The sequence below is a fragment of the Rhinichthys klamathensis genome, unplaced genomic scaffold, assembly GCF_029890125.1.
Source record: "Rhinichthys klamathensis goyatoka isolate OS25496 unplaced genomic scaffold, OSU_Roscu_1.1 h1tg000550l_1, whole genome shotgun sequence".
NCBI lineage: Eukaryota > Metazoa > Chordata > Actinopteri > Cypriniformes > Leuciscidae > Rhinichthys > Rhinichthys klamathensis.
The window spans coordinates 230,117-256,926 of NW_026607021.1; the positions used below are offsets into that span (position 1 = coordinate 230,117).

At 39.4% G+C, this 26,810-nt stretch overlaps 1 protein-coding gene and 1 long non-coding RNA gene across 2 annotated transcripts; both read right to left on the minus strand.

Annotated features, from left to right (window-relative positions):
* Window positions 1-315: 315 nt before the first annotated feature.
* psmg1 (proteasome (prosome, macropain) assembly chaperone 1) lies at window positions 316-26,396 on the minus strand. Its single transcript, XM_056239027.1, has 7 exons — window positions 26,172-26,396; window positions 24,743-24,831; window positions 21,913-22,034; window positions 21,316-21,378; window positions 20,800-20,998; window positions 552-673; window positions 316-462 (listed from the first exon to the last, which is right to left on the minus strand). Exons 1-7 carry the CDS (start codon window positions 26,294-26,296, stop codon window positions 385-387), a joined length of 798 nt encoding a protein of 265 aa, XP_056095002.1. The 5' UTR covers window positions 26,297-26,396; the 3' UTR covers window positions 316-384.
* On the minus strand, window positions 5,436-11,577 carry LOC130073552 (uncharacterized). Its single transcript, XR_008804367.1, has 3 exons — window positions 11,500-11,577; window positions 5,616-5,657; window positions 5,436-5,506 (listed from the first exon to the last, which is right to left on the minus strand). It is a non-coding gene; the product is annotated as an uncharacterized LOC130073552 (long non-coding RNA).
* Window positions 26,397-26,810: the final 414 nt, after the last annotated feature.

Consider the following 26,810-nt stretch of genomic DNA (forward strand, 5'->3'; position numbering starts at 1 on the left):
AGAAATGAAGGCCAGTGTTTCTTCCAGAGCTCGAGTGTGTGTGTGTGTGTGTGTGTGTGTGTGTGTGTATGAGTGAGTGAGTGTGAGTGTGAGTGAGTGTGTGTGAGTGTGAGTGTGTGTGTGTGTGTGTGTGTGTGTGTGTGTGTGTGTGTGTGTGTGTGTGTGTGTGTGTGTGTGTGTGTGTGTGTGTGTGTGTGTGAGTGAGTGTGAGTGTGAGTGTGAGTGAGTGTGTGTGAGTGTGAGTGAGTGAGTGTGTGTGTGTGTGTGTGAGTGAGTGTGAGTGTGAGTGTGAGAGAGAGTGTGTGAGTGTGAGTGTGTGTGAGTGTGTGAGTGTGTGTGAGTGTGTGAGTGTGTGTGTGTGTGTGTGTGTGTGTGTGTGTGTGCTCATGTGTAGAGGTTACTCTGAACCGCACACACTCCTGTGATCTTCTGCAGAACTTCAGCTCCGGGACTCTGACCCAGCTGGAATGAAGAGAGAGAGAGTCAGTGTAGAGAGTTGTCACACACACCTTCAGCACCACACACACACACACACACACACACACACTCACCTTCAGCACTGCGCTCACTGTCTCTCGGTACGCCTCCATGCTGAGGGAGTCTGGCTGAGGGACGTCACTGTAGAGCTGATAGAGAACGGCCGGGATCCGCTGCACCTCACAGTGGGTTAGCACTGTACACACACACACACACACACACACACACACACAACATCATGATCACACACACACACTGCACATCATGATCACACACACACACACACACATACTGGTACGGGTGGTTTATAAAGACTTTTCCCCCTAAAAAGTTCCATCCTGGTTTATGGGGACCCACCTTTCCCTTTGTCATAGAGATTAATAATAAATATTAAACTGCTCCTTATGGCATGGGGTAAAAATCTGACTGCTCAGAATTTAATTCTAATGAAACAGTCTGGTAATATGAAGACCTGACAAACTAAAGCACTGTAAGGACAGGGCAGGAGTGGGCGTTTCCTGATTTAATTATGATTTATGAGGACTACCCTGGTTTATCTGGACATCACTCACATACATACACACACACACACCTGACCCTTAATTATGAGGACAACCCCGGTTTATCTGGACATCTCACACATACACACACACACCTAACCCTTAATTATGAGGACTAACCTGGTATAACCTGGACTAACTTTACCCATGAGAGTGCCACATCACTTAAGTTTGTTTCAATACCAGCATATAGAAAAACAAAACAAGAAATTATCAGCAATTGTTCAACCTGGCTTAAACTTTAAGAGAGATTTCAGAAAACTAACCTGAGTTTGTAATGTGAGATTTAGCAGGTGTGAAGTGAGTGAAGAGCAAAGAGAGAAGAAGGAAAGTGAAATACGGAAATATTTTAGCTTTAAAAATTAAGAAATTAAAAAACCAAAAGGAGAGTTTACTATTTAACCATCACTGACAAATGCATTCACCCACAAATATTTTTCATAATTGAACCTTGAATGTCAGTCTTAATTTATTCATTAGATTAAGAAGTTTTGTCTAAAGATAGTTTTGAATAAAGCTAAATATTTCCAGTTGATTGGGTTTGGGTTTTGTTAAAGGTGACCTATAATTCAAAATTGAATTTACCTTGGTATAGTCAAATAACAAGAGTTCAGTGCATGGACATGACATAGAGTGAATCTCAAACTGGACTGTTTTCGCGTTCTCATTTAATTCACGTTTATGAAAAACACCCCTGAAAAACGGTCGGTTCTCCACACAATACCGACTGTGACGCAATAGTCGGGATCATTAATATGTACGCCTCCAAATATTTGCATAATGCCAGGCGGAACTGCCCAGCCGAAGCATGGCAGTTGCTCAGTGTGGATGTACACATGAACACAAAAGTATTTTTTAGCTCCTTTATCTGAGCCTCTGAAGAAACAATGGGTTAATTTTATTTTCTCTGGAAATTTCCAAACATTTCACCGAGTGTTTCCTCAACTTGGGCCAATACAGAGCTGGCCTCGGATCGAGCTACCAAGCAACACTTTCTGATACGTAATTGTTCAAGTTCAGACAGGTAATCTTTCTCTCAAAATCGTTCAATACTGTTTATGCATCAGTAAGTCAAGCCAGTGACTAAAATATCAGCTTCACATCGTTTCTTTTAGTAGGATGAAAATAATCGTATTTAAATTGTGAACAAATTATATACAGAAAGAACAATCTTTCCACACAGCGCGAGTTTATCTGGACACTTGCCAAACTCGTTATGAAATCAATGACGCACGTTACTGCACAACGAAGCTCTTACTGTATTTACATCATCGTGTTTGCATTGGTGAAAGCATTAGAGAGAGTGCAGAAACTGCTTTGCAATGATAAGATCTTCACTCTCGCGATCAACACTGTCATCTGCTCAATGCTCATCACGGCAACATTTTATGTGATGGGAATAGATCTAAATACTTTAAAAACATCTCACGATTCGTTAATCTCTATAGCTGTTATAGTAAAAACGTATAATAGCAGTAGTAAAAGTATTCGGGAGAGAGTTTCACATGTAATGCGTAGCTATTTCATATGCAAGCATGTCAGCCAATCACAGCAGTGGCCGCGGTTACACTGAATCCCACAGCCAATCACAGCAGTGGCCGCGGTTACACTGAATCCCACAGAGACACGCCCCTTCAAACAGAGTGTTCAAATCAGAGGCTAAAAGCAGGCTAGGAAAAATGCCATTTATTTCTAAATTATGAATATTTTTTATCTAAAAAACATACTAACATTATAAGGGTAACCCAGGAAACATTATAAAATAATAATAAAAAACATTCAAGGGCACCTTTAATGTAAAAAGAGAAGATTGTTCAAGACTTGTTATTAGTATCTAAATGAACATTCCTGACCATTTGGGTTTAACTGGACATCAGTAACCATATGAATCATGCATACACACACACAACCCTAACTAACCCTTGATTATGGGGACATTTTGGGTTTAACTGGACCTCACTCACACACACTCTCAAACACACACAACCCTAACTAACCCTTGATTATGGGGACATTTTGGGTTTAACTGGACCTCACTCACACACACTCTCAAACACACACAAACACCTAACTAACCCTGGATTATGAGGACATTTTGGGTTTAACTGGACCTCACTCAAACACACACTCTCAAACACACACAAACACCTAACTAACCCTGGATTATGAGGACATTTTGGGTTTAACTGGACCTCACTCACACACACACACACACAACCCTAACTAACCCTTGATTATGGGGACATTTTGGGTTTAACTGGACCTCACTCACACACACTCTCAAACACACACAAACACCTAACTAACCCTTGATTATGAGGACATTTTGGGTTTAACTGGACCTCACAAACACACACAAACACCTGACTAACCCTTGATTATGAAGACAAACTGGGTTTAACTGGACCTCACTCACACACTCTCAAACACACACAAACACCTAACTAACCCTTGATTATGAGGACAAACTGGGTTTAAATGGACATCACTATTAACTCCACACATAGCAGGAGTACCTGTATTAGAGTTAACCATACTAAACCAAATCAACTATTCTACATTAAAGAGTGAATTCACAAATTATTGTGCATCTTTTTGCTGCCACTAAACCTGTAAAAGTAATACGCACACCTAAGGAAATAGTGCTACAATGTGCTGTTGCTATATCAACCAACATATACACATGTGGTGCAAAATGAACCTGGTTGGAGAAAATTCAGTGATCAAAGATCAGCAAGTTTTACACTTCATAGAAGACTAGTTAAAGGGCAATTAGATGAAGAAATGCAACTAGACAGCCAATAAAAACTAACAAAATTAAACTGAAAGGGCAATTTTTATTTTGCAAATGGTAAAAAAAGGCTCAACAACTGAGATCTAATAAGGCCATTATTAGAGATGCACAGATTGATCGGCTTGGGACCGGAATTGGCCGATTTTCACGTGATCGGCCGGTCAGTCTGACATATGCCGATTTTATACCGGTCAAACGCACTCGGGCGCAGCATGATTAACATCAGCATCACACGTGCACACGGAACGCACATGTAGAAAACCTCGTGAATTACGGCCGTTTCACACCGCAAGCGTGAGAGGCGCGTATTTTTTTCGGCGTGCATGTTAATCAGTGAATGCATCACACCGGGAGCGGGAGCAGAGCGTCAAGCAGGAGCGTCGCGTGAGCAGCAGTGAAGCGGTTTCGGCACAGAGTCTATTTTTGCTGCACTGCTCACACTCAATTAAAGTGAAAGCACACTTTTTTTGATGGGCAAAATAAATATGATTTCACACAAAAAGTGCCCAAAATGCACAGAATTTGCATGTCTAGTGTGTTTTAACAAGAACTGGAGTAGGCTATGTCAGAAAAGAAAATGAAGAAGACTCAAAAATATTTATAGAAAATTCACCCATTTAAACTTGTTTTTATTATTCAGTTTGGGTAGAAGTATATGGTGTTTTATAAAAAAAAAAAAATAGAAAATAAATATTTGTGTGTGCTGTAAAGTGGTTAGAAAAAATGAAATCGGAATCGGCTAAAATCGGTATCGGCAGGTCAAACTCGGAAAAATCGGAATCGGCCTAGAAAATTGTAATCGGTGCATCTCTAACCATTATGGGACTAAAGTGCATGAGGGAGTGTGCCTCAAAATGACCTCAGCAACACACTGGAAATAAAACCAAATTAAATTGCCTTCCAGTAAATGCATGTATTTGTACATTTCTTTCAAAACAGTGTTTTAATAAAAGTAAATAAAAGGATGTCTTGAACACTCTTCTGGCCCAACAAAACTTTAGAGAACAAAACCCACAGACATTAAAGGTTGTATCAGCGATTTCAGGCCCAAATATAAATGATCACATTCATCTAATCTTTCCTAACGATCCGCTAGCTGCCCGCTCCATAAGCATGCCGTCCAAAAACCGCGTCTCTGTAGGCAGCCTAGGCTCTGAGATCTGCACACAAAAACAATGGGTTTCACCAACCACTCAAAACCAAAATAAACAGTGTTCCAACCAATCACCGCAAAATCTCAAACCACAACACCCCCACCTTTTGTGTGCAGATCTCAGAGCCTAGGCTGCCTACAGAGACACGGTTTTTGGACGGCATGCTTATGGAGCGGGCAGCTAGCGGATCGTTAGGAAAAATTAGATGAATGTGATCATTTATATTTGGGCCTTTTTTGGGCCTGAAATCGCTGATACAACCTTTAATGGAAGGCGACACTGATCTCTCGAAGAACTCTAAGAAGATTTCTTTTTCAACATCAAACCTCGGTTCCTCACGAAATCCCTTATATTTTGGGCCATTCTTTCTCTCAGAACAGGGTCCTCTGCAGTCTTGCACTGCTCACACTCTGCCTTTGTTGCAAGGTGTCCCTTAGAAATATGGACTCTGAAATGTTTCATGACAGCATTCACTTCATTTGGGCTCCATGGCCTTTTCGCAATTCTCCTCAATTTGGTCCCTGTAAAACAAACAAACAAACAAACAAACATATACATACACATATGTATACCTATACACCTATATGTATATACATGGAATAACTTTAATATAACCAAATGTTTAAATACCTCTGGAGTTCTCAGTTTCATCCTGATTCATTTGGCTTTTTCCTGAGGGGTAAAAAGCAAGAATTAAAATGTATTCCAGCCCTACGATCCAAACAGTTTCGGACCATGTGAAATATCAGCAGATAAGCACACAGGGAAAACTAGTCTCTGGTCCTGTGTAACATGAAAAGGACCACTTTACACTGAATTACTGTGGAAGATAAAAAATAAAATCAACATGTATCCTTTTTCTCAAATAAATATCTAAAATATATGCGCATGCACATACCTGTGGAGCTGTCAGCCTCACCCAGGCCCATTTTTGTTTTTTTTCTAAGGGAAAAAAAGCAACACACTATTCATCTTCTCTACACAGCAAACAGGTATATATAATATATATATAATTATTATTATTATTATTATTATGTAAATATGAGGGCTCTGAACCAGTTCAAAGAATGAAAACAAAAACTGGGGAAAAACCAGAAACGATTACTTGAAATGACCATTAACTGGTTAATAATGGTGTTTTTTTTCTTCTTTTTTCTGTTTAAAGGGTAATTCCACCGGTTGAGACATGAATATGTATTGAAAGTGGGTCATATATGTAGTAGAATAGTAGCATACATTTCTAATTTGGGTCCTTCTTGGCCGATAAAAGGCAGAAAATGACTTTTTAGTGCTTGTGGATTGTAGACAACAATCCCCATAGTGCATTGCAATGCTCAGCTCCGCAGGCCACTCCCACTACCTACCGCCTGGAAATCATTTCACACAATTTCTAGTGAAGAGTTACTTTGTGAACTAATTATTTGCTTTATCATGCTCGTTAGCTGAGATAGCTTATACCTGCGTGCATGAAGTTGTCTGGACTAGTGTTCTTCCACAGCTTTCTCAGTCATTTTTACCGTCCGTTTTTCACTATCTTGTTCATCCATAACGAGCGAATGTTTACACACTTTATTAGTGCAAATATCAAAACCGTAGGGTGAGCTTAACACACACACACTGCGTTCCACTTTTATTTATTTATTTCTCACACAGCGGCGCGCGCCATAGTCCTCTAGGTTTCGATTAACGATCCACAGCACAGCAAGGAAAGCTACGACTTAGTTTCACCGTGAAAGTTTCCTCCTTCCGGCTTTTATCTCGATATCGTACAGTAGAAATTGGCACCGCTGGAATGAAAAAGTTTCTGCCGGTGAAATCAAACGCACGGCACTGATCAGTGATGTGTCTGTTAGCGCATTAGGTCCAACCCCCTATGGGCGGGTTTGAAAGGGTGGGAACTAGAGCTTGTAGTCTTTACAGAAATCCCCCCCTCTTACACTTCCTCCTACAATGACGTAAAATGACGATTTTAGGAGGAAGTGAAAAGGGTAAATAGCGGATTTCTCTCGTCTCAGGGGAAAATGAGAGAGTGTTGCACGACCATTCAATAGTATGACTGGGTTTCTAACAATGATGCAGATACTGACATTTGCATGTAAGGCCAAGCCATTTTCGACTTGACACAGGTCCACTGCAATCTTCACAAGAATCCAAACTGGAGATAACAGCACTGTGAACTTCATGGTGGCACTATAACAAAAATTATTTATTAAATCAACATATATTGAACATAGCACAACTTTCATTCCAGAGTGTGGTGTGAATGGGCCTTAACAGTTTACGTCTCTGTGACTGAAAGTCACAAAGCATATCCAGATTGAAAAGTGTGCATATTGGGTCTACAGCTTACCCACAATAAAGAAGCAGCCGACACATACCCAAAGCAACATCTTTTCCTCAAACCCTAACCCTGACATGATGGTCCTCGTAGTGGAGAACTGTCCTTATATTTCAGGTCAGTGTCATGCCCATCCCCCAACGCACGAGTTATGAAAATGAATGAACCGATTCCATTTTACACAAAGGAACAAATATTATCCAACAGATTGACTTAATTTATATCAATCTGTATAATAATTCCAATCATAATTTCAAAAGCAGTTATGTTAAAAAAAATAGAAAAAAAAAACTTCATGGGGTTCCATATAGGCTACAGAAAGAGTTTTTAAAAACATGGTTGTGTAACAAGGTGCGATTTGCTGGTGGGGGATTTCCCCCCTCCACAGTAATCAATGCTATAGCCTAATTTACCAATAGACCATATCACATATATTATATATTTTTAAAAATATGCAACACGCACGTTTAAACAACAAACGATACAATCTGAACTGGCGCTTCTGCTCCTGTATTGAGAGATAACATGCAGCGCGTTTCAGCTACGATCCTGGTTCCAGTGGCCTTAATACATTCACGGCTTTTCAGAATGTCACAAAGCGTTTTGAGATGTTTTTGAACGAAATATTGATTGTTTATAATTAAGTGTTTTGGCACACCGAGTGGCGCTACGTTGCACACATTGTTCTAAAATTGGGTTTTATTCTGGCATGTTGAACTAGAGTTCGACAAACGCGGCGGCACTTTCACTTGAATTAATTTTTTTCTCATTACAGCTAAAAGAACTTAAAAGGCTAGCCTACTCCGTAATTTTTGGTCATACAGATAAGATATCATCTTTTTTTAAACTGTAAAAGGTCTACAATATGCTAACGATAAAACGTTTTCTCGCTCATGTGAACGAACACACTGGAGAAACAAACGTTTGGTCATTTCACAAAGAGTAAAATCATGGCCGAGTGGAAGAACTTACGGTTCGATCATTTAGATGACACGGGTTCAAATCCCAAACAAACTTGGTACTTTTGTAAATTTTATATTAGCCTATTAATGCATTTTATATCCGATTATTAATGCAGAGAGATTTGTCTAGTTCTAAAACTCTGTTACACCATATAGTTTTTGCTTATATTTATAAAATAAAATTGCCAAGCATTTCCATTTTACACTGGAACAAATAGTATCCAACAGAATGACTTTACATCTGTATAATAATACCAATCGTAATTTATAAATAGCTATAGCCTATATAAATTTTTGGGATTCCCTATAGGTTATAGGCTACTTCACCAATATACCATATACAATATATAAAATAGAGATATGCAACAGGCACGTTTAAACGACAAACAATAAAATCAAAACCAGCGTTTCAGTTGTTCATTAGTTCCAGTGGCCTTAATGTAGGCCCTATGCACGGCTTTTCCAAAAGGTCACAAAGCGTTTTGAGATTATTTTGAATGAAATATTGAAGTTTATAATTAAGTGTTTTGGCACACCACGCCGAGTGGCGCTATTGTTCTAAAGTCGGGTTTTATTCTCGCATGTTGAATTAGAGTTCGACAAACGCGGCGGCGCGTTCATTTGGATTTATTTTTCTCATAACAGCTAAAATAGCTTAATAGGCTACTCCGTATTTTTTGCCTACATCGTTCAAAACTGTAAACTTCTATTCATATTAGGCTAACAACATTTTAGCTGTCGTCTCGTCTCTGTCTCCGGGAACTGCGCGTCACAAAAATGAACCGAAAACCACTTGCCTCAGCTCAGTCACGATAAGAAATCGGCTATGTCTAAAGCCTTTAATTGTCTAAATATTTAATAAATGTTATCTGATTATGTAATCCATCTGAAACTGAGAGGTACAGATGATCTACTCAAACATGTTTAGCTATGATGTGAGCGCTTCCCAACGAGGAAAGGACAAGGGGGAAAATCTCGCTCTAATTAAATGTAGGCTAAATCGCCCTGAATTAAAATGTAAAAGCAGATCAAATAATTTTTGTCGAAATGTTGCTATATTGTTTCATTTAAGTTCATAATTATTCTATAAATGTTATTTAGTTTAACAGCAGCACAACGAAGCACTGTGGTTCGAGGTTTATTTGAATAAAAAAGAACAACTTATTGAAATTGAATGAATTATTGAAATGAAATATTTAGTAATTATGTTTCATGACAGAAATATCACTACATGTAGCTTACATTATTTAATTCCTTCATTATCAACACTTTAATAGTCTAATGCTAGAATAGCGGTTTAAGTGTGAATTGCGACTTCTTTTTGTTGTAAGTCAGTCTCAGAGAGCCTGTGGGGGGGTTGGAGGGACAGTGGCTTTATCGGCACAATAGGTGTTAATGTTCCTCTTTCATATGGAGATGTCGGATAGCCAGCCTGCAGGCAAAGGCTAAATTCTTATAAATCTCCCGGTGTGTCCAAATGTAGGCCCTATATCTTATTAAATGATAAATATTGTAGTTTATTTTTTGTATTTAAAGTTTTCACACAAAATTTCAATTAAAGTGTTCAATCCAGTTGTTTCAACTGGTTTTGTAGAGTTTTAGAGTTTTAGAATGTTTGAGCACTGTGTATGATTGTCAACAATCTGGCATTATCTAAACATTAATTGTTGACTAAACACATTCATGCCACAGCAGATACAGAGCTCTTTAATTCGCGATCAGCCTCGTTTTATTGTAAGGTGAATTCAACAAGGCATGCTTTGTCTTTGAAGCAACAAAGGCTAAATAATTTGTTACAGTTTTTTTTTTTTGGAGGGAGGGAGGGAGACAAAATAAACTTGCTAAAAAGAGATCCAGCGCGAGAGACAGGCAAAGAAAAACGCATGTTCTTAATTTATGTGGCTTTGGACTATTTTCGTTTTGTACTGTTTTAATTGTTTAATTTAGCTGAAATTCCTTTGACAATACAAATTTAAAATGTTGCAAGAATAAGATTCTGTGTTTCTTACATTCTTCAAAATTTGCGATGGGTTTCAAACTTAATTAATTGTAGTGTTCTTTTACATTTTCATTTGTTTTTATATTGAAAGTAATACTATTTAGTTAGTCTGTCAAGTCAACAAAATCAGTCTTTTCTGATTTGTTCAATGTATGGATCTGTTTTGAAAAATTTCTCCCGTTGCTATGGCCAGGTATCACTGTCAGTCAACTCAATTTCGTGAATGATTCACAAAACAATAATTTAGCAGATTAAAGACGAGCTTCATTATTTTCATTTTCTGACGCGATCAGCTTTCTTTTTTTATTTATTTTCATTTCTCTCATCAGTTTTGTCCTGCAGCGGACATGGAATGTAGCAAATTTACGTTAATGTGGCATTGATAATTAAACAAAACGCTTGACATTAAATAAATAAACAGTTAATGAACTCGCTAATAAACAGTTACCTATTTAAGCATCAAGAACGGTAAAACATAAATGAAGTCGGCCAACATTGAGATGAGTTGGCTACAGTGAGATTCGATCTCGGATCGCTTGAAGCTCCGTGAGGCTCATGTTGCGTTAACCACTGAGCTACCGTCTGAACGCTATTAAATTACGTCTTATGCTCTTCCAGACCCTCATTGATAGCCTAATATATTTCTGTTGCAATGTTTTATGTTGTAATGTTTTCACTATTTATTCAATTTAATTTCAGTATTGCGATTATGAATTCGTTTAACTACAATGTTTCACTTGAATTCATCTGTTACCAGCTTTCAATCGCTCTGAATGAGTCGCGGCGCGGCGGTAGATTACGCAATAGAGAGAATAAACTGACACCTTGATTGTAGCGCCTCTTAGCGGTAAAAGGCAGCAAATACACATCCGAATTTTACCGCCGCGGGGGCGGCGGCGGTAAAAGTATTATTCTTGAGTACCAACTGTACCCAAAGCAACATCTTTTCCACAAACCCTAACCCTGACATGATGGTCCTCGTAGTGGAGAACTGTCCTTATATTTCAGGTCAGTGTCATGCCCATCCCCCAACGCACGAGTTATGAAAATGTATGAACCGAGCAATGTACATTTTACTCGAATTTGAGACGTCACAACAGCGTCTTTAAGACGACAGTCCACGTCAACCAGTCTAGCATGATGCCCAACCATCCTACACTTAACATTGCCTGTGTCAAAGAGAAGAAAACAATGAAGGAACATGCGCTCACTTACTTTCTGTTTCACTGATGAGGAAGGATTCACACTGCATTCAGTCACAGCCACTGATGTCTCGTCACACAATTCCTGTAATTATGAGAAAGACAGGTACAACACTGAGGCAAGGATGCTTGCCAATCGGTCACCGCAACTAATTCTAGTATCAACCAAAGACTAAATATCTAGTGTCCCTTTCATGGCTCCGTCATGCACAAAGCAGACGTGCAGAATTTTTTTTAATAATCTGCATCATATAAAAAACTAACATTCATGAAATACAGAACATGGTTGACTTTCAGTGATAAAGTCTTTAAGAGACTCACCCTTAAACGCGAAGGCCAAGAGGAATCCCCATAGTTGTATGTGACCTCCTCATCTGGAAAGATATGTCTTATACTAAACAGACACAGGTGTGGCCTTCCGTCAACAATGATTGTCTTGACTTTGCAATTTGGATTTTTGTCATCATCATTCCTCCACCGTCCTCTTTTGTTGCATCTATGCTGTGATAAAAATAGTGCAGTAAGAAACTTAAAACATAGACACACACTGAAACATACGGTTCTAACTGAACATTTGGGTTAGGCTAACCTTGGCCTATTTAACCTATATTCAAATACACATTGTGAAAGTTAACTTGACTTCCTAAGAATTTAATAGGTCAGATGATCCACTTAAGGTAAAAAAAATAATACCCCAGTTGAACAATAACCATGTTATTGATTATCACTAACTAATAAGTTCCTAATGTTATGAGAACCCTAGCAAATCTGCTATTGTAATAGTGCGGCACGATTAATCTTATCGCAATCGTAATCGCGATGTCAAGCCTGTGCGATTATATGGCGCAAAATGCTGCGATTTTATGTAAAATAAACAATGGGCTGTTAACGCAATTAACGCAGCATCTGTTATTATTTGTCATCCTTTGGCTAGTGTTACATGATAATGCTCTCATGCGATTGCTTAAAACCATTCATGCGAGACAAGTCAAAAGAGAGCGCGCTGAATGTCCGACTGTGACTCACAGAAAGACACGCGCCAGAATACAGTTCTCTTTCGCTCTTGAACGAACAACAACACACACAATTATGCCAAAATGTCGTTTGTCGAGTATCTTCATAACATAAGAGCAGTCTTATGATGGACGTATAGAGTTGTGAGAGGATGAGGCGCATGTGAGATCCGTGTCTCTGTCAGCAGCGGCTGCTCTTAAAGGGCCAGCAGCCAAAGCTTTCTGTCAGTAAAGTTAATCAAAGAACAAAGGGGACAGAGAAAATTACTCACTGCTCTTGACTAAAGAACTTATGTAGCTTTAATAAGGATTAGTCTATTTATTATTTATGCAGCGCAGAGTCGCAGACTGTTTGATAACTTTATTAAATTTCTGCATACCTGTTAGACAGGAAGGGCACAGGTAAATATGACATGTCATTTATAATGGGTTTATGTGAGGATTATTTGAAGGTCACTTAAATTAAAAGCTGTTATATTTTTTGACGTCTAATAAATGTTTTTTAAAAAATTATAGCTTTCAATTGTAATGATGGAATCACTGTAATGTTGGATGGCTATAATTAATGTTTTAAATGGGGGTGGATTAATTTTTATCCAGACATCAATGGCTTAGATGTTATCAATCATTTAGTTGTTGTTGCTAGTTTGAGTTGAGAAATACACATTTCAGAATTATCACTAATCTGTGTGTGCATTTTGCTTTAGAACCAAGCAAGTTGACTCATGAAACCATTTGTTTATTATATCGCAATCGCATATTCCAATTGCAATATTGACCTCAATAATCACAATGACATTTTCCCCAAATCGTGCAGCCCTATATTGTAATAATAATAGTAATAATAATAAATCATAATTATAACTGTTTTTATTAGAATGACATGCAACTAGTTTGCTCTGAATATGAACCAAAAATAAATAAACCAAAAAAGAAACAGCCAGCTTACCAATAACGTGTTCCATTCCATGTGAAGTCAAACAAGTAGTTGCCTTGAACATCTTTAACATGTTTACTTTGAGAGAGAATCCCACGGTATTCAACAACAAAGGTGGATGGTTCAATGTGCTCAAGTGCAAACACACCTCTCCCTGAAAGGGCAAAATAATATATAATAATACAAATAAAACATGAATCCAAGTGCACCTATATGTTACACAGCTAACCAACCTATCCTTTTAAAGAGTTAAATCCTGTAAAACTGTGTAACGTAATATGAGGTGCAGGAAATAAAAAAAATAATCAAGCATTGGTTTTCACTGCGATATAGCCTACTAGTTGATTTTGGTTACACTATTCTCTGTATACATAGTTTTATGTATTTATTTTAAAATAATAATTATAAAAAAATTGTTTAAAGTTTTTTTTTTCATCTCTTAACCTTTATGAAAATGAGCGGCTTACCCAAGGGTAAAATGTGTGAATGTGAAAGATCATGTCCAGACTGCCAGCAATAGGCCTACTTTTAATTCTTACAAGTGCATGCCTACTTTATGATTTGATTTGCCTGCAGTCTGAACATAGTCAAATTGCCTTGTGGTGTTTGTCGTCCCTCAATGAAGGCTTTGTCTTTGCCCGACAATATGTGTTCTTTTGCATCCTGCTCAGGTTTTATTCTCTTCTTTCTTAACATGTTGACTGAAAACATTCCAGACAACATAATTAGTATGTATTTATAAATATATATATATATATATATATATATATATATATATATATATATAGATAGATAGATAGATAGATAGATAGATAGATAGATAGATAGATAGATAGATAGATAGATAGATAGATATGCTTTATATACAGTACATTATTGTCAGACTGTAGACTATATCAATAAATACAACATTTTACACAGAAATAGTTGATCAGTGAGGTTTTGAGGCTTGTTACTTTTGATAAGAAACAGTCTCCGATTTCAAATTCAGTCCATTTTAATACCATTTTATCACTCTTTAATGTGGCGCCTCAGATCAAATGAAGCTAAACTCGTTACTTAGAAAAATTAACTATAGAGAGAAAGTTTTAGAAAATGTTACATGTATTACACCTGATTTACATTAAAATAATAAATGTAAAATCGAATTGGAAATAGAATCGAAAGCACGTGAATTAAAATTGAATGGAATCATAAAATGTCTGCTAATATCCAGCCCTAAAATGAATCAACCAGATAATTTTGGCAAGTCATTCTAATGACAGTAACGTTACATTAATGAAAGTATACTTTTACATTAGTCTCGTTTCTGTTTATTTAATATATTTCTGTATCTTACTGTATTAAACTGTAAATTCATCCACTCAACTTTACCAGTCATCATGATGACAACATAGATTTGATTTATTTCAAAATGTAAATTAATTCTCTCAAGCATCCATGGAGATGTATCTTTCATCAACTAATACTAATACTAGTATCCAACTGCTTATGGATTTATATTAGCTACGTTTAGTGGCCACGTTTAAAGTAATGTAACTAACGTTATTAAAAACTGTCTGACTCATGACACTTAACTCCATAAAGGTAGAATATATAAATAAACGCACTTACCTTCCTCGTGATAAAGTGAAAATCTCCCACTATAGCTCGTCAACTTCGCTCGAATTCTGCTAATTAATCTTTCATGATGATGATTAATCTTCTGATTAATCACACGGTCACACCACACGTCTGCGATAGAAGATCAGAGGCGCAGGCGCGCTGACTTTGACGGATGTGAAATGCAGCCAATCACTGACGAGGATTCCAGCAGCCAATCACTGACGAGGATTCCAGCAGCCAATCACTGACGAGGATTCCAGCGTTCCACCAATGAATCGCGCTTGGGCGTGGTCTGGGTGTATGAAATGTGTATGATACTGCAGTAGCGTCGAATTTCCCATAGAGGGAGATTATACACTCTGAGCATACTCTGGCACACACTGAAAAACGGGTACAACGGATTTATAAGGACATATTGAGAAAAAGCGGGAGGTGGTTAGGCGCAGCCTGATAAGCCTTTCTACACTGCTCGACTTATGAGGACACTAGTGCTGTCCTCGTAGTTACGGTATGTCCTCATAGAGTCGGTATGTATCCATGGTTTTTGTCCTCATAATCCGGTCGCACCAACGCACACACACACACACACACACACACACACACTGCACATCATGATCACACACACACACACACACACACACACTGCACATCATGATCACACACACACACACACACACTGCACATCATGATCACACACACACACACTGCACATCATGATCACACACACACACACACACACACACTGCACATCATGATCACACACACACACTGCACATCATGATCACACACACACACACACACACACTGCACATCATGATCACACACACACACACACACACACACACACACACACACACACTGCACATCATGATCACACACACACACACACACACACTGCACATCATGATCACACACACACACACACACACACACTGCACATCATGATCACACACACACACACTGCACATCATGATCACACACACACACACACACACACACACTGCACATCATGATCACACACACACACTGCACATCATGAACACACACACACACACACACACTGCACATCATGATCACACACACACACACACTGCACATCATGAACACACACACACACACACACACTGCACATCATGATCACACACACACACACACACACTGCACATCATGAACACACACACACACACACACACTGCACATCATGATCACACACACCAGGGTGTCTACAAGATATAAACAAGTTAAATTTAAGACTTTTAAAGACCTTTTTAATGCCACTTTGAATGAAATTTAAGACCAAACCTGTGATAGAAATACACATTATTTTACATACGTATATGTAATATTTAATGTTTAACCTAAGCAATTGAAGTAATTTAATATTAACTACTTGTTTATTGAACTAAAATCAATGTAACATTTACAATCGTGAGAATATTCAGCAAAATAGCTCCTGTCATGTTACTTAACTATATCTTATGATAAAAAAACAAAACAAAAAAACTATATCATATGTTATAAATAAAAAAACTCAACATTTTTTATTTTTACCTCAGTATGTTTCTTCTTTGAGTTTTTTTATGTGCTGTTATGCTTTAAAATCTCTCACACAGACAGGCAGCGTGAGTCTCAACAGCGCTGCAGAAATACATTACAGGGCTCCACATTAAGCCTTTTCATGTGCTTGTCCTTTTGACAATTCACTTGTCCGAGTAAAAAAGTTGCTTTGTCCGGATTTTTTTTTTTTGTGTTAATTTATTCTGAAGCAATATTCTCAGTGTTCAATCAGCTTTGATATTTAAATCGGCATATTGTTATATCTGCACCTTTAAAGGGCAAATTTTAAATTCCTAAATTTGATCAATAAATTAAATTATTTAGAATAATAAGACACTATAGGGCTGTTACCCTAGGTAGGGCTGATCAAATTAAATCATTTACACTTACAAATTACAATTGCATAAAATAATGTTATGAAATTGATTTAAATATACAAATAAGAAAAGTTGGAAAGAATGATACTACTTTTAAACATAACACTAAACCGCCAGTAGGTGGCGGCAGGCGACCGTCTTAATGAGCGAGTCATTGAGTCATTGATTCATTCATACAAACGATTCGTTTAAACGGTTGATTCATTCAAGAATGAGACAGATGTTAATGTATGGGTCATTGAATCTTTGACTCAACCGATTCGATCAAAATGCTGAATCATTCAGTAATGAAAACAGGTCGAGTGTTCCTGTGAGATGCGCCGTGGTTCTGCTGTGATTTTTGTTTGGAACTATTTTCGCTGCAGAAACAGAACAAAAACAGCCAATATTGCATCTAAAATGTAAGTGACTTAATTTTAACTGTTTATTGAACTGTTGTAGGAAATCAATGTCACATTTTCAATCGTGATGGTGTTCAGGAAAAATAATTCAGTTTGCTTAACATATGTTAAACATATACAACTCCACATTTAGATTTATTATTGGCAGTATGTTGTTAAATGAGTGTGTGTGTTGCGCTCATGTGTGTAGATCTCTCCTCGAGAGGCTGCGCGAGCGTCAACAGCGCAACCGTCAGTAATACATTTATTATCCACAATCGATCACAACTTACAATAAAAGTAATAAAATCAGAATCATTCTCTCGGTTTAGTCATTCCCTAGTTATTTTTGTTTTTGTCGATGTTCTCATCAGGCGGACAAGCGTTAATGTCGAGTCCTGCATTATCATTATCAATCACTGTTTATGTAATAAAATTAGAATCATTCTCACGATTCGATGCTTCACTGGTTATTAGACGGACATTGGGTCCGTCAGACTGGAGAAATTTTAGCGGTAATGTGACCAGAAATATTTAAGACCCATAGAATCTGAATTTAAGACATTTTAATACTTTTTAAGGCCTTTTACAGTTTTTTACAATCACTTTGCTACTATTTTCAGAACCTTGATGTCATTTTTCAAAACTCTAGACACAAAACTCACAGCGGTCATCACTTGTAACACAGGCTGTCTAATGTTCAAAACATTGCATTGTGCATTCACATCTTTAAAGAAATCTTGCACTTGCCAGTCATTGGTTCAAAAAACAAATTAACTGTGAAATACCATTGAAACATAACTATAGATCACCCACACACAAGCAACCGATAGTTTCACTGTGTCATTGTTCGTACAATCATTAAATATTGTAGAGCAAAATAGGTGATACAGGTTTCATTATGGTACTACATGTACAGTAAATACATCTCTGTAAAAGCACTGCAGTAGTAGAGAGAATATTACAGACACAGTGGAATCATTGTGAACAAAGTTTGTAATATATTGATGCAAAACACTACAGTACAATCACAACATGGTTTTTTGAATCAAAGCAAAAATAATTAGCTATGAAATAGAAAAGAAAAGACAGTACTGTAAAACATCAAATGCAGTGTTCCTCAACTTGCTGTAAGAAACTAAACAGGAGTGATTACTGTACTTCTACACTGTCATCAACTCTGTGTTGTGGATTTGGCCACAGGTTCTCATCTACATCACAATGGATGTTGGAAAATGACATCTTGGAAAAAACCTTTGGCATGGCGAGTCCAGGCCTGACACTGCTCTGCTGTGATTGGCAGAATTGGACACGCAGTTACAAGGGCCTGCATCTATACAGTACTGTACTGTCAATACTGTACATAGTCTGAAAAGGTGGTACAGTATTTGGCACCATAGACACAGTGTCTGATGAAGCATTACAGTATGATAAAATATTAGGCTACATCCATGGATATTGTAGTCTTATTGGTTCATGCTCCATGCTAATTGGTGACAATGAATCTCATTATCTTGAAACTTTCATGATTTACTGTAAACATGGAAGATTGTGTGTGCGTTTCCATACAACTATGCATTAAGAGTAATGCAACAGTTACTTATCATTTTGAGCAGTTGTATCAGCTGATAGTTAGATCATTGTAAGGAAATGAATAGACACTCATTTGAAATGTAATGTGTGAATTGCCTTTTGAAATAGTAGTACTTTGATGTTAAGTTGTGTCATATTGAACAGGTGATCTTTGTTGAATGAACAAATGATCTAAGTTTTATGTGTATTGTATCCAAGCAATTGAGAAAGGGTTCGAGTTTTGAAAAATGTGCATTTTGATCATTGGTTGTGAGTTTTGTGTCTAGAGTTGTGAAAAATGACATCAAGGTTCTGAAAATAGTAACAAAGTGATTGTAAAAAACTGTATTAGGAAAACTTTATTTAAGACATTTTAAGACTTTTTAAAGCTCCTGTAGGTAACTTTTGAAAACATGTATTTGCTAAAACTGTCATCATGTCCTGACAGTAGAATATGAGACAGATAATCTGTGTAAAAATCAAGCTCCTCTGGCTCCTCCCAGTGGTCCTATTGCCATTTGCAAGAAATACACGCTCCCGGTCAGAAACAACCAATCAGAGCCAGGAGGAGTGTCTTAGCAGTGTCAATCACGCTCGTGTACGCGCTGATCACACCCCTCTCTTGCACAGCGCGAGCGCCGGAGCGCGAGCCGTCGTTCAAACTCCAGATTGCCGGCGAGCTGCAGCTGTGCTTATGACGGAGAAACAACCTAAACTGCCAATTCTCGAGTGACACCTGCTCATAAAACAAAGAGGTAAAAGGAAAAAGACCGATGACGATAAACAAGCGAAAAAGAAAGAATTACACAGAGCCCATTGACTCGGTGTCAAAACTCTAGCCGCATAACATGTAGATAAAATGTTGCGCACTCTGCTAAGCAACAATTGAAACCTGCTAATTCACTGGCTTGTCATGTTGCTGAAATAATGTACTAGCACACCTTATCTAGCATTATATATCGCTAGAATAATTACTTACATACTGTAACGTTAGTTACCGTTATATTAACGTTATCTTACTAGCTATTTATAACTTATAGAAAGAGTGCAACGTTATAAAGTTACATGTAGGCTATTGCAAAATACATAATGATTTGAGGACCAAGTTTGTAGTCAAAGTATGGGTAGGCCATAGTCAATGTAAAGCTTATTGTTGACGTTTAGTCCCTATTAGTGAATGTGCCATATAACTTTTTATCCGCCGTTATGAGTGGCCCTGTTTACTAGCCTGCGCGTTCACGACAGGCTCCGCTGTGGAGGACGAGCTGTGGAGGGAGGGCTGTAGCGCAGCAGAGAGCAAGGGGGTGCAGGGACCTGTAAGTTGTGCTTGTTCAAATTTTCAGGCTAAGTCAACGTTTTCTCAAAACTCCCTACTGCAGCTTTAAGGACCCGCGGCCACCCTGACACACACACTAGTGCTGGGCAACGATTAATCGCATCCAAAATAAAAGTTTGTGTTTACATAATATGTGTGTGTGTGCTGTGTTTAATTATTTTGTATGTATAAATACACTCATATGCATGTATATATTTAAGAAATATTTGCATGTATATACTTTATATATTTAATAATATTATTATATATATAAATAACACATTTTTCTTTAAAGGGGACATATTGGATCAGTGAGATTGGCCTGTGTTGTTATTGGCGGAGTCTCTGAAGCTCGTGTGAAGACTCCGCCCTCTTCTGAACGGAGGCGGAGCTAAAGCTCATTTGCATTTAAAGAGACACACACAAAAACGTTTTTGCTCTCACTCAAAATGGGGCAAATTTGACAATCTATAATAAATGATCTGGTATTTTGAGCTATTTGATCACCACTTATCGTTGCACAGCCCTAACACACACACACACACACACACACACACCTGCAGCTGCCAGGCCACAGCTGATGTTGGGCGGCTCCAGCGGTGGACAGGCGACGGCACTGGTGTGTGTGCTGGTCTTCAGGCAGCGCAGGAACGGTGTGCTGCTCCCACTCAGGTAGTCTGAAGATTTATACTCGGCCACAGTGCAGTCGGAGAGCAGCGTCACACTCAGCCCTCGGGCCTGAACACAGCCGAACACCTGCACACAGAGCTGTGTGTGTGAGAGAGTGTGTGTGTGTGTGTGTGAGAGAGAGTGTGTGTGTGTGTGTGTCACACTCAGCCCTCGGGCCTGAACACAGCCGAACACCTGCACACAGAGCTGTGTGTGTGAGAGAGTGTGTGTGTGTGTGTGAGAGAGAGAGTGTGTGTGTGTGTGTGTCACACTCAGCCCTCGGGCCTGAACACAGCCGAGCACCTGCACACAGAGCTATGTGTTTGAGAGAGAGTGTGTGTGTGTGTGTGTGTGTGTGTGTGTGTGTGTGTGTGTGAGTGTGTGTGTGTGTGTTAGAGCTTCACCTTCTCCGTCCACTGGAACAGCTGGTCTTCAGCGACGTAACAGGAGCACTGGCATATCAGCACCTACACACACACACACACACACACACACACATTACAGGGTTTGTTTTGCATTGTTTTTCAAGCCAATGTATTATATAATGACAAGTGCAATAATTATGCAGTTTACATTACATTATATTATATATCTTATTATAAAATATTTAAAGAAATACGAGTAATTTTCACAGCATTCAAGTAAATCATACGGGCCTATATTTATCATTATTGTTATTATATTATATAGGATTCTAAGTAAAAATAGGCATCCACTGTAAGTTGTAATTGTTGAATTATTCATTTGTGAGATAAAAGCGTCTGCTAATAGAATAAATGTAAATGCAAGTGACATGAACAACACAGAATAAAGTCATTAATTGCACTTATTTGTATGAAAATTAATTGTCAGCACAAAATTGATGATCTTGACCGGTTTAGTCAGATTATGACCTTGTGATCGCTGAGACTATGTAATATATGTAATGTGTGGTAAGTAAGTGTGTGTGTGTGTGTGTGTGTGTGTGTGTGTGTGTGTGTGTGTGTGAGTGATCTCCTCACCTGCTTCTGCTGGTACAGGACACATGATGGCTCTCCGTCAGTTCGGCTCCGCTCGTTCCACAGGGAGACCCGGGCCACGGGCCGCCAGCCTCCAGAGCTCAGCACGTACGCCGAGACGAAGCCTGGGAAAACAGGAGAACATGAGAACAGGGGAACAGAGGAACAGGGGAACATGGGAAGAGGAGAACAGGAGAACAGAGGAACAGGAGAACAGAGGAACATGGGAAGAGGAGAACAGGAGAACAGAGGAACAGAGGAACATGGGAAGAGGAGAACAGGAGAACAGAGGAACAGGGGAACATGGGAAGAGGAGAACAGGAGAACAGAGGAACAGGAGAACAGAGGAACATGGGAAGAGGAGAACATGAGAACAGGGGAACAGAGGAACATGGGAATAGGAGAACATGGGAATAGGAGAACATGGGAAGAGGAGAACATGGGAACAGGGGAACAGAGGAACAGGGGAACATGGGAAGAGGAGAACAGGAGAACAGAGGAACATGGGAATAGGAGAACATGGGAAGAGGAGAACAGGGGAACATGGGAAGAGGAGAACAGAGGAACAGGAGAACATGGGAAAAGGAGAACAGAGGAACAGGAGAACATAGGAACAGGAGAACAGAGGAACAGGAGAACAGAGGAACATGGGAAGAGGAGAACATGGGAAGAGGAGAACATGGGAAGAGGAGAACAGAGGAACAGGAGAACAGAGGAACAGGAGAACAGAGGAACAGGAGAACAGAGGAACATGGGAAGAGGAGAACATGGGAACGGGAACATGGGAAGAGGAGAACAGGAGAACAGAGGAAAAGGAGAACAGAGGAACATGGGAAGAGGAGAACATGGGAACAGGGGAACATGGGAAGAGGAGAACATGGGAACAGGGGAACATGGGAAGAGGAGAACAGGGGAACATGGGAAGAGGAGAACAGGGGAACAGGAGAACAGGGGAACATGGGAAGAGGAAAACAGGAGAACAGGGGAACAGAGGAACAGGAGAACATAGGAACAGGAGAACAGAGGAACAGGAGAACAGAGGAACATGGGAAGAGGAGAACATGGGAAGAGGAGAACAGGAGAACAGGGGAACATGGGAAGAGGAGAACAGGGGAACAGGAGAACAGGGGAACATGGGAAGAGGAAAACAGGAGAACAGGGGAACAGAGGAACAGGAGAACAGGGGAACAGGGGAACAGGGGAAGAGGAGAACATGGGAAGAGGAGAACAGGGGAACATGGGAACAGGAGAACAGGGGAACATGGGAAGAGGAAAACAGGAGAACAGGGGAACAGAGGAAAAGGAGAACAGGGGAACATGGGAACAGGGGAACATGGGAAGAGGAGAACAGGAGAACAGGGGAACATGGGAAGAGGAGAACAGGAGAACAGGGGAACATGGGAAGAGGGGAACATGGGAAGAGGAGAACAGGAGAACAGGGGAACAGGAGAACAGGGGAACATGGGAAGAGGAGAACAGGGGAACATGGGAACAGGGGAACAGAGGAACAGGAGAACAGGGGAACAGGAGAACAGAGGAACATGGGAAGATGAGAACATGGGAAGAGGAGAACAGGAGAACAGAGGAACAGGAGAACAGAGGAACAGGAGAACAGAGGAACATGGGAACAGGGGAACATGGGAAGAGGAGAACAGGGGAACATGGGAACAGGGGAACATGGGAAGAGGAGAACAGGAGAACAGGGGAACATGGGAAGAGGGGAACATGGGAAGAGGAGAACAGGGGAACATGGGAAGAGGAGAACAGAGGAACAGGAGAACATGGGAAGAGGAGAACAGGGGAACATGGGAAGAGGAGAACAGGGGGACATGGGAACATGGGAAGAGGAGAACAGGAGAACAGAGGAACAAGAGAACATGGGAAGAGGAGAACAGGGGAACAGAGGAACAGGAGAACAGGAGAACAGAGGAACAGGAGAATATGGGAAGAGGAGAACAGAGGAACAGGAGAACAGAGGAACAGGAGAACATAGGAAGAGGAGAACAGGAGAACAGGAGAACAGAGGAAGAAGAGAACAGGAGAACAGAGGAACAGGAGAACATGGGAAGAGGAGAACAGGGGAACATGGGAACAGGAGAAAAGAGGAACAGAGGAACATGGGAAGATGAGAACAGGAGAACAGAGGAACAGGAGAACAGAGCCCTGTTCCTCTGTTCTCCTGTTCCTCTGTTCTCCTGTTCTCATCTTCCCATGTTCCTCTGTTCCTCTTTTCTCCTGTTCCCATGTTCACATGGGAAGAGGAGAACATGGGAACAGGAGAACAGGAGAACAGGGGAACATGGGAAGAGGAGAACATGGGAACAGGAGAACATGGGAAGAGGAGAACAGGAGAACAGGGGAACATGGGAAGAGGAGAACATGGGAACAGGAGAACATGGGAAGAGGAGAACAGGAGAACATGGGAAGAGGAGAACAGGGGAACATGGGAACAGGGGAACATGGGAACATGGGAAGAGGAAAACAGGAGAACAGGGGAACATGGGAACAGGAGAAAAGAGGAACGGGAACATGGGAAGAGGAGAACATGGGAACAGGAGAACATGGGAACAGGAGAACAGAGGAACAGGAGAACATGGGAAGAGGAGAACGGGGGAACATGGGAACAGGGGAACAGGGGAACATGGGAAGAGGAAAACAGGAGAACAGGGGAACATGGGAACAGGAGAACAGGGGAAAAGGAGAACAGAGGAACAGGAGAACAGAGGAACAGGAGAACAGAGGAGCAGGAGAACATGGGAAGAGGAGAACAAGGGAACTGAAGCTCAAGCTCAGGTTCTGCAGGATCTCTAGAGCGAAGCGTGATGTTTCTCACCAGTGGCGTTTGGACCCACAGCGATGATCAGATCCGTACACGACAGGGACCCGCTGTCTGTGTGTGAGAGCCAGTGCACATCGACACGCCTGAGACACACACACACACACACACACACACACACACACACACACAATCAATTACTTTCATTATCAACCGCAGCTCACATGAAGCTCATTACCGCCACAAAATCAGAGATGGTCCTCACTGCAGAACACGAAATCCAGGGGGATTTCCCACCTTACATATACCTAAACCTACCCATCTCCGCCCCCTGATCCCTAACCCCACCCCTAATCCCTAACCCCACCCCTGATCCCTAACCCCACCCCTAATCCTACCCATCTCCGCCCCCTGATCCCTAACCCCACCCCTAATCCTACCCATCTCCGCCCCCTGATCCCTAACCCCACCCCTAATCCTACCCATCTCCACCCCTTAGATCTGGATCCAACTCCGCCCCCTGGATCTCGTGTACTGCAATGAGGTGCTACTGCAAAATCATAATTATGAGAAAAAAGTAGTACATTTACATTTTTGCATTTGGCAGACGCTTTTATCCAAAACGTCTTACATTGCATTTGGTTACACATTTACATTCTTATCATTTCTTGCTTTCCCTGGGAATCGAACCTATGACATGACCTTGGCGTTGCAAGCGCCAGCGTGCTCTACTGTTTGAACTACAGGAAATAAAAGCCAGTAATTATGTATTACACATAAGAATAAAAAACAACCTTTTGTAAATCATAATTATGAAATTAAAAGTAGAAATTGGCATACTAAGATGAAATTAAGACAAAATGTTGAGATTGTGACATTAAAAGTTGTAGTTATGACATAGAGATTCATAATTTCAGCTTTTTATCTTGTAATTATGACACTAGAAATGTACATACTAAGAGGAAATCGTGACATAAAAAGTTGTAATTATGACAGTCATATAATTTAAACTTCTCAATTTAAACTTTTTAATGTCATTATGACTTGCATGTCAATTTTGATTTTGTGTCATAATTAAGATAGGCTATAATCAATCATATGGCCACATTAAGATATTGTAAACATTAACATGCTGCTTTGAAACTGTGTGAGTGTGTATTGATTGATTGATGATCTGTGACGTGATCAATACAGTGATGATCCATATTAATATTCAAACTCAAAAATTATTTTTTTGGCATGACTTTAAGTAATACAATAATGCCAAAGCTGGGAATATGTACATAAAATAATATAAAATAAAATATATATATAAATAACTCAAGTTTATTTCACAGCATCTTGACAGAAACACACGCGGCTGAAGTGAAACCGAAAGGATAGTGTTTTCATTTAGTCTCATAAAGCTGATGAAATAAGGCTTTAAATCAAATGTTACGGACGGACACAGTTTATTGCATTATGAATATATAATGCATGGTTTAACCTCTTCTCCTCTATTTCCCGTCGGATCTGTTCATCTTCCTCGTTTTCCCTCGTCATATCATCATACTCATCCTCCTCGACAGCTCTCGAGTACACCGACAACACCTCGCCGAAGAAAGTCGCCATAATAGAGGATTATTGAGATTAATAACAATGCGAGTCAAACCCGCTGTGTAACGATCGATGCTCCGCTACTAGCCCGACATACACCGGAAGTAGAACGGCAAGAGACTTTTATTTTGTTTTCAGTTTATGCATGAGGGGACAGTTTTTATTAATACAAAAAAAAAAAAAAAAAACTTGTGTGTATAATATACACAATTTAACAACAATACACACATTTTCAACATAATACACAAAAACGGCTATAACTTCCATCAAGGATTTTTTTCTGCTAACGAGAGAAAAAAAGAAATAGGAAAAAGGTATAAAATTAATTTATAGACATGAACAAGAGTATACAAATGAAAGGTTTTGTAAATTGAAGTCTTTCTACTTGGTTTCTTATTACTGTAAAACTTTTTAAATTCTTTAAAAATAAAAATAAAAAAAATCTTGGTTTCTTGTTGGTGAATTTACATTTGTGGATATACAGTTTGCTAAGAAGATAACTATTAAGGGGAATATTGTGTTATTCCGA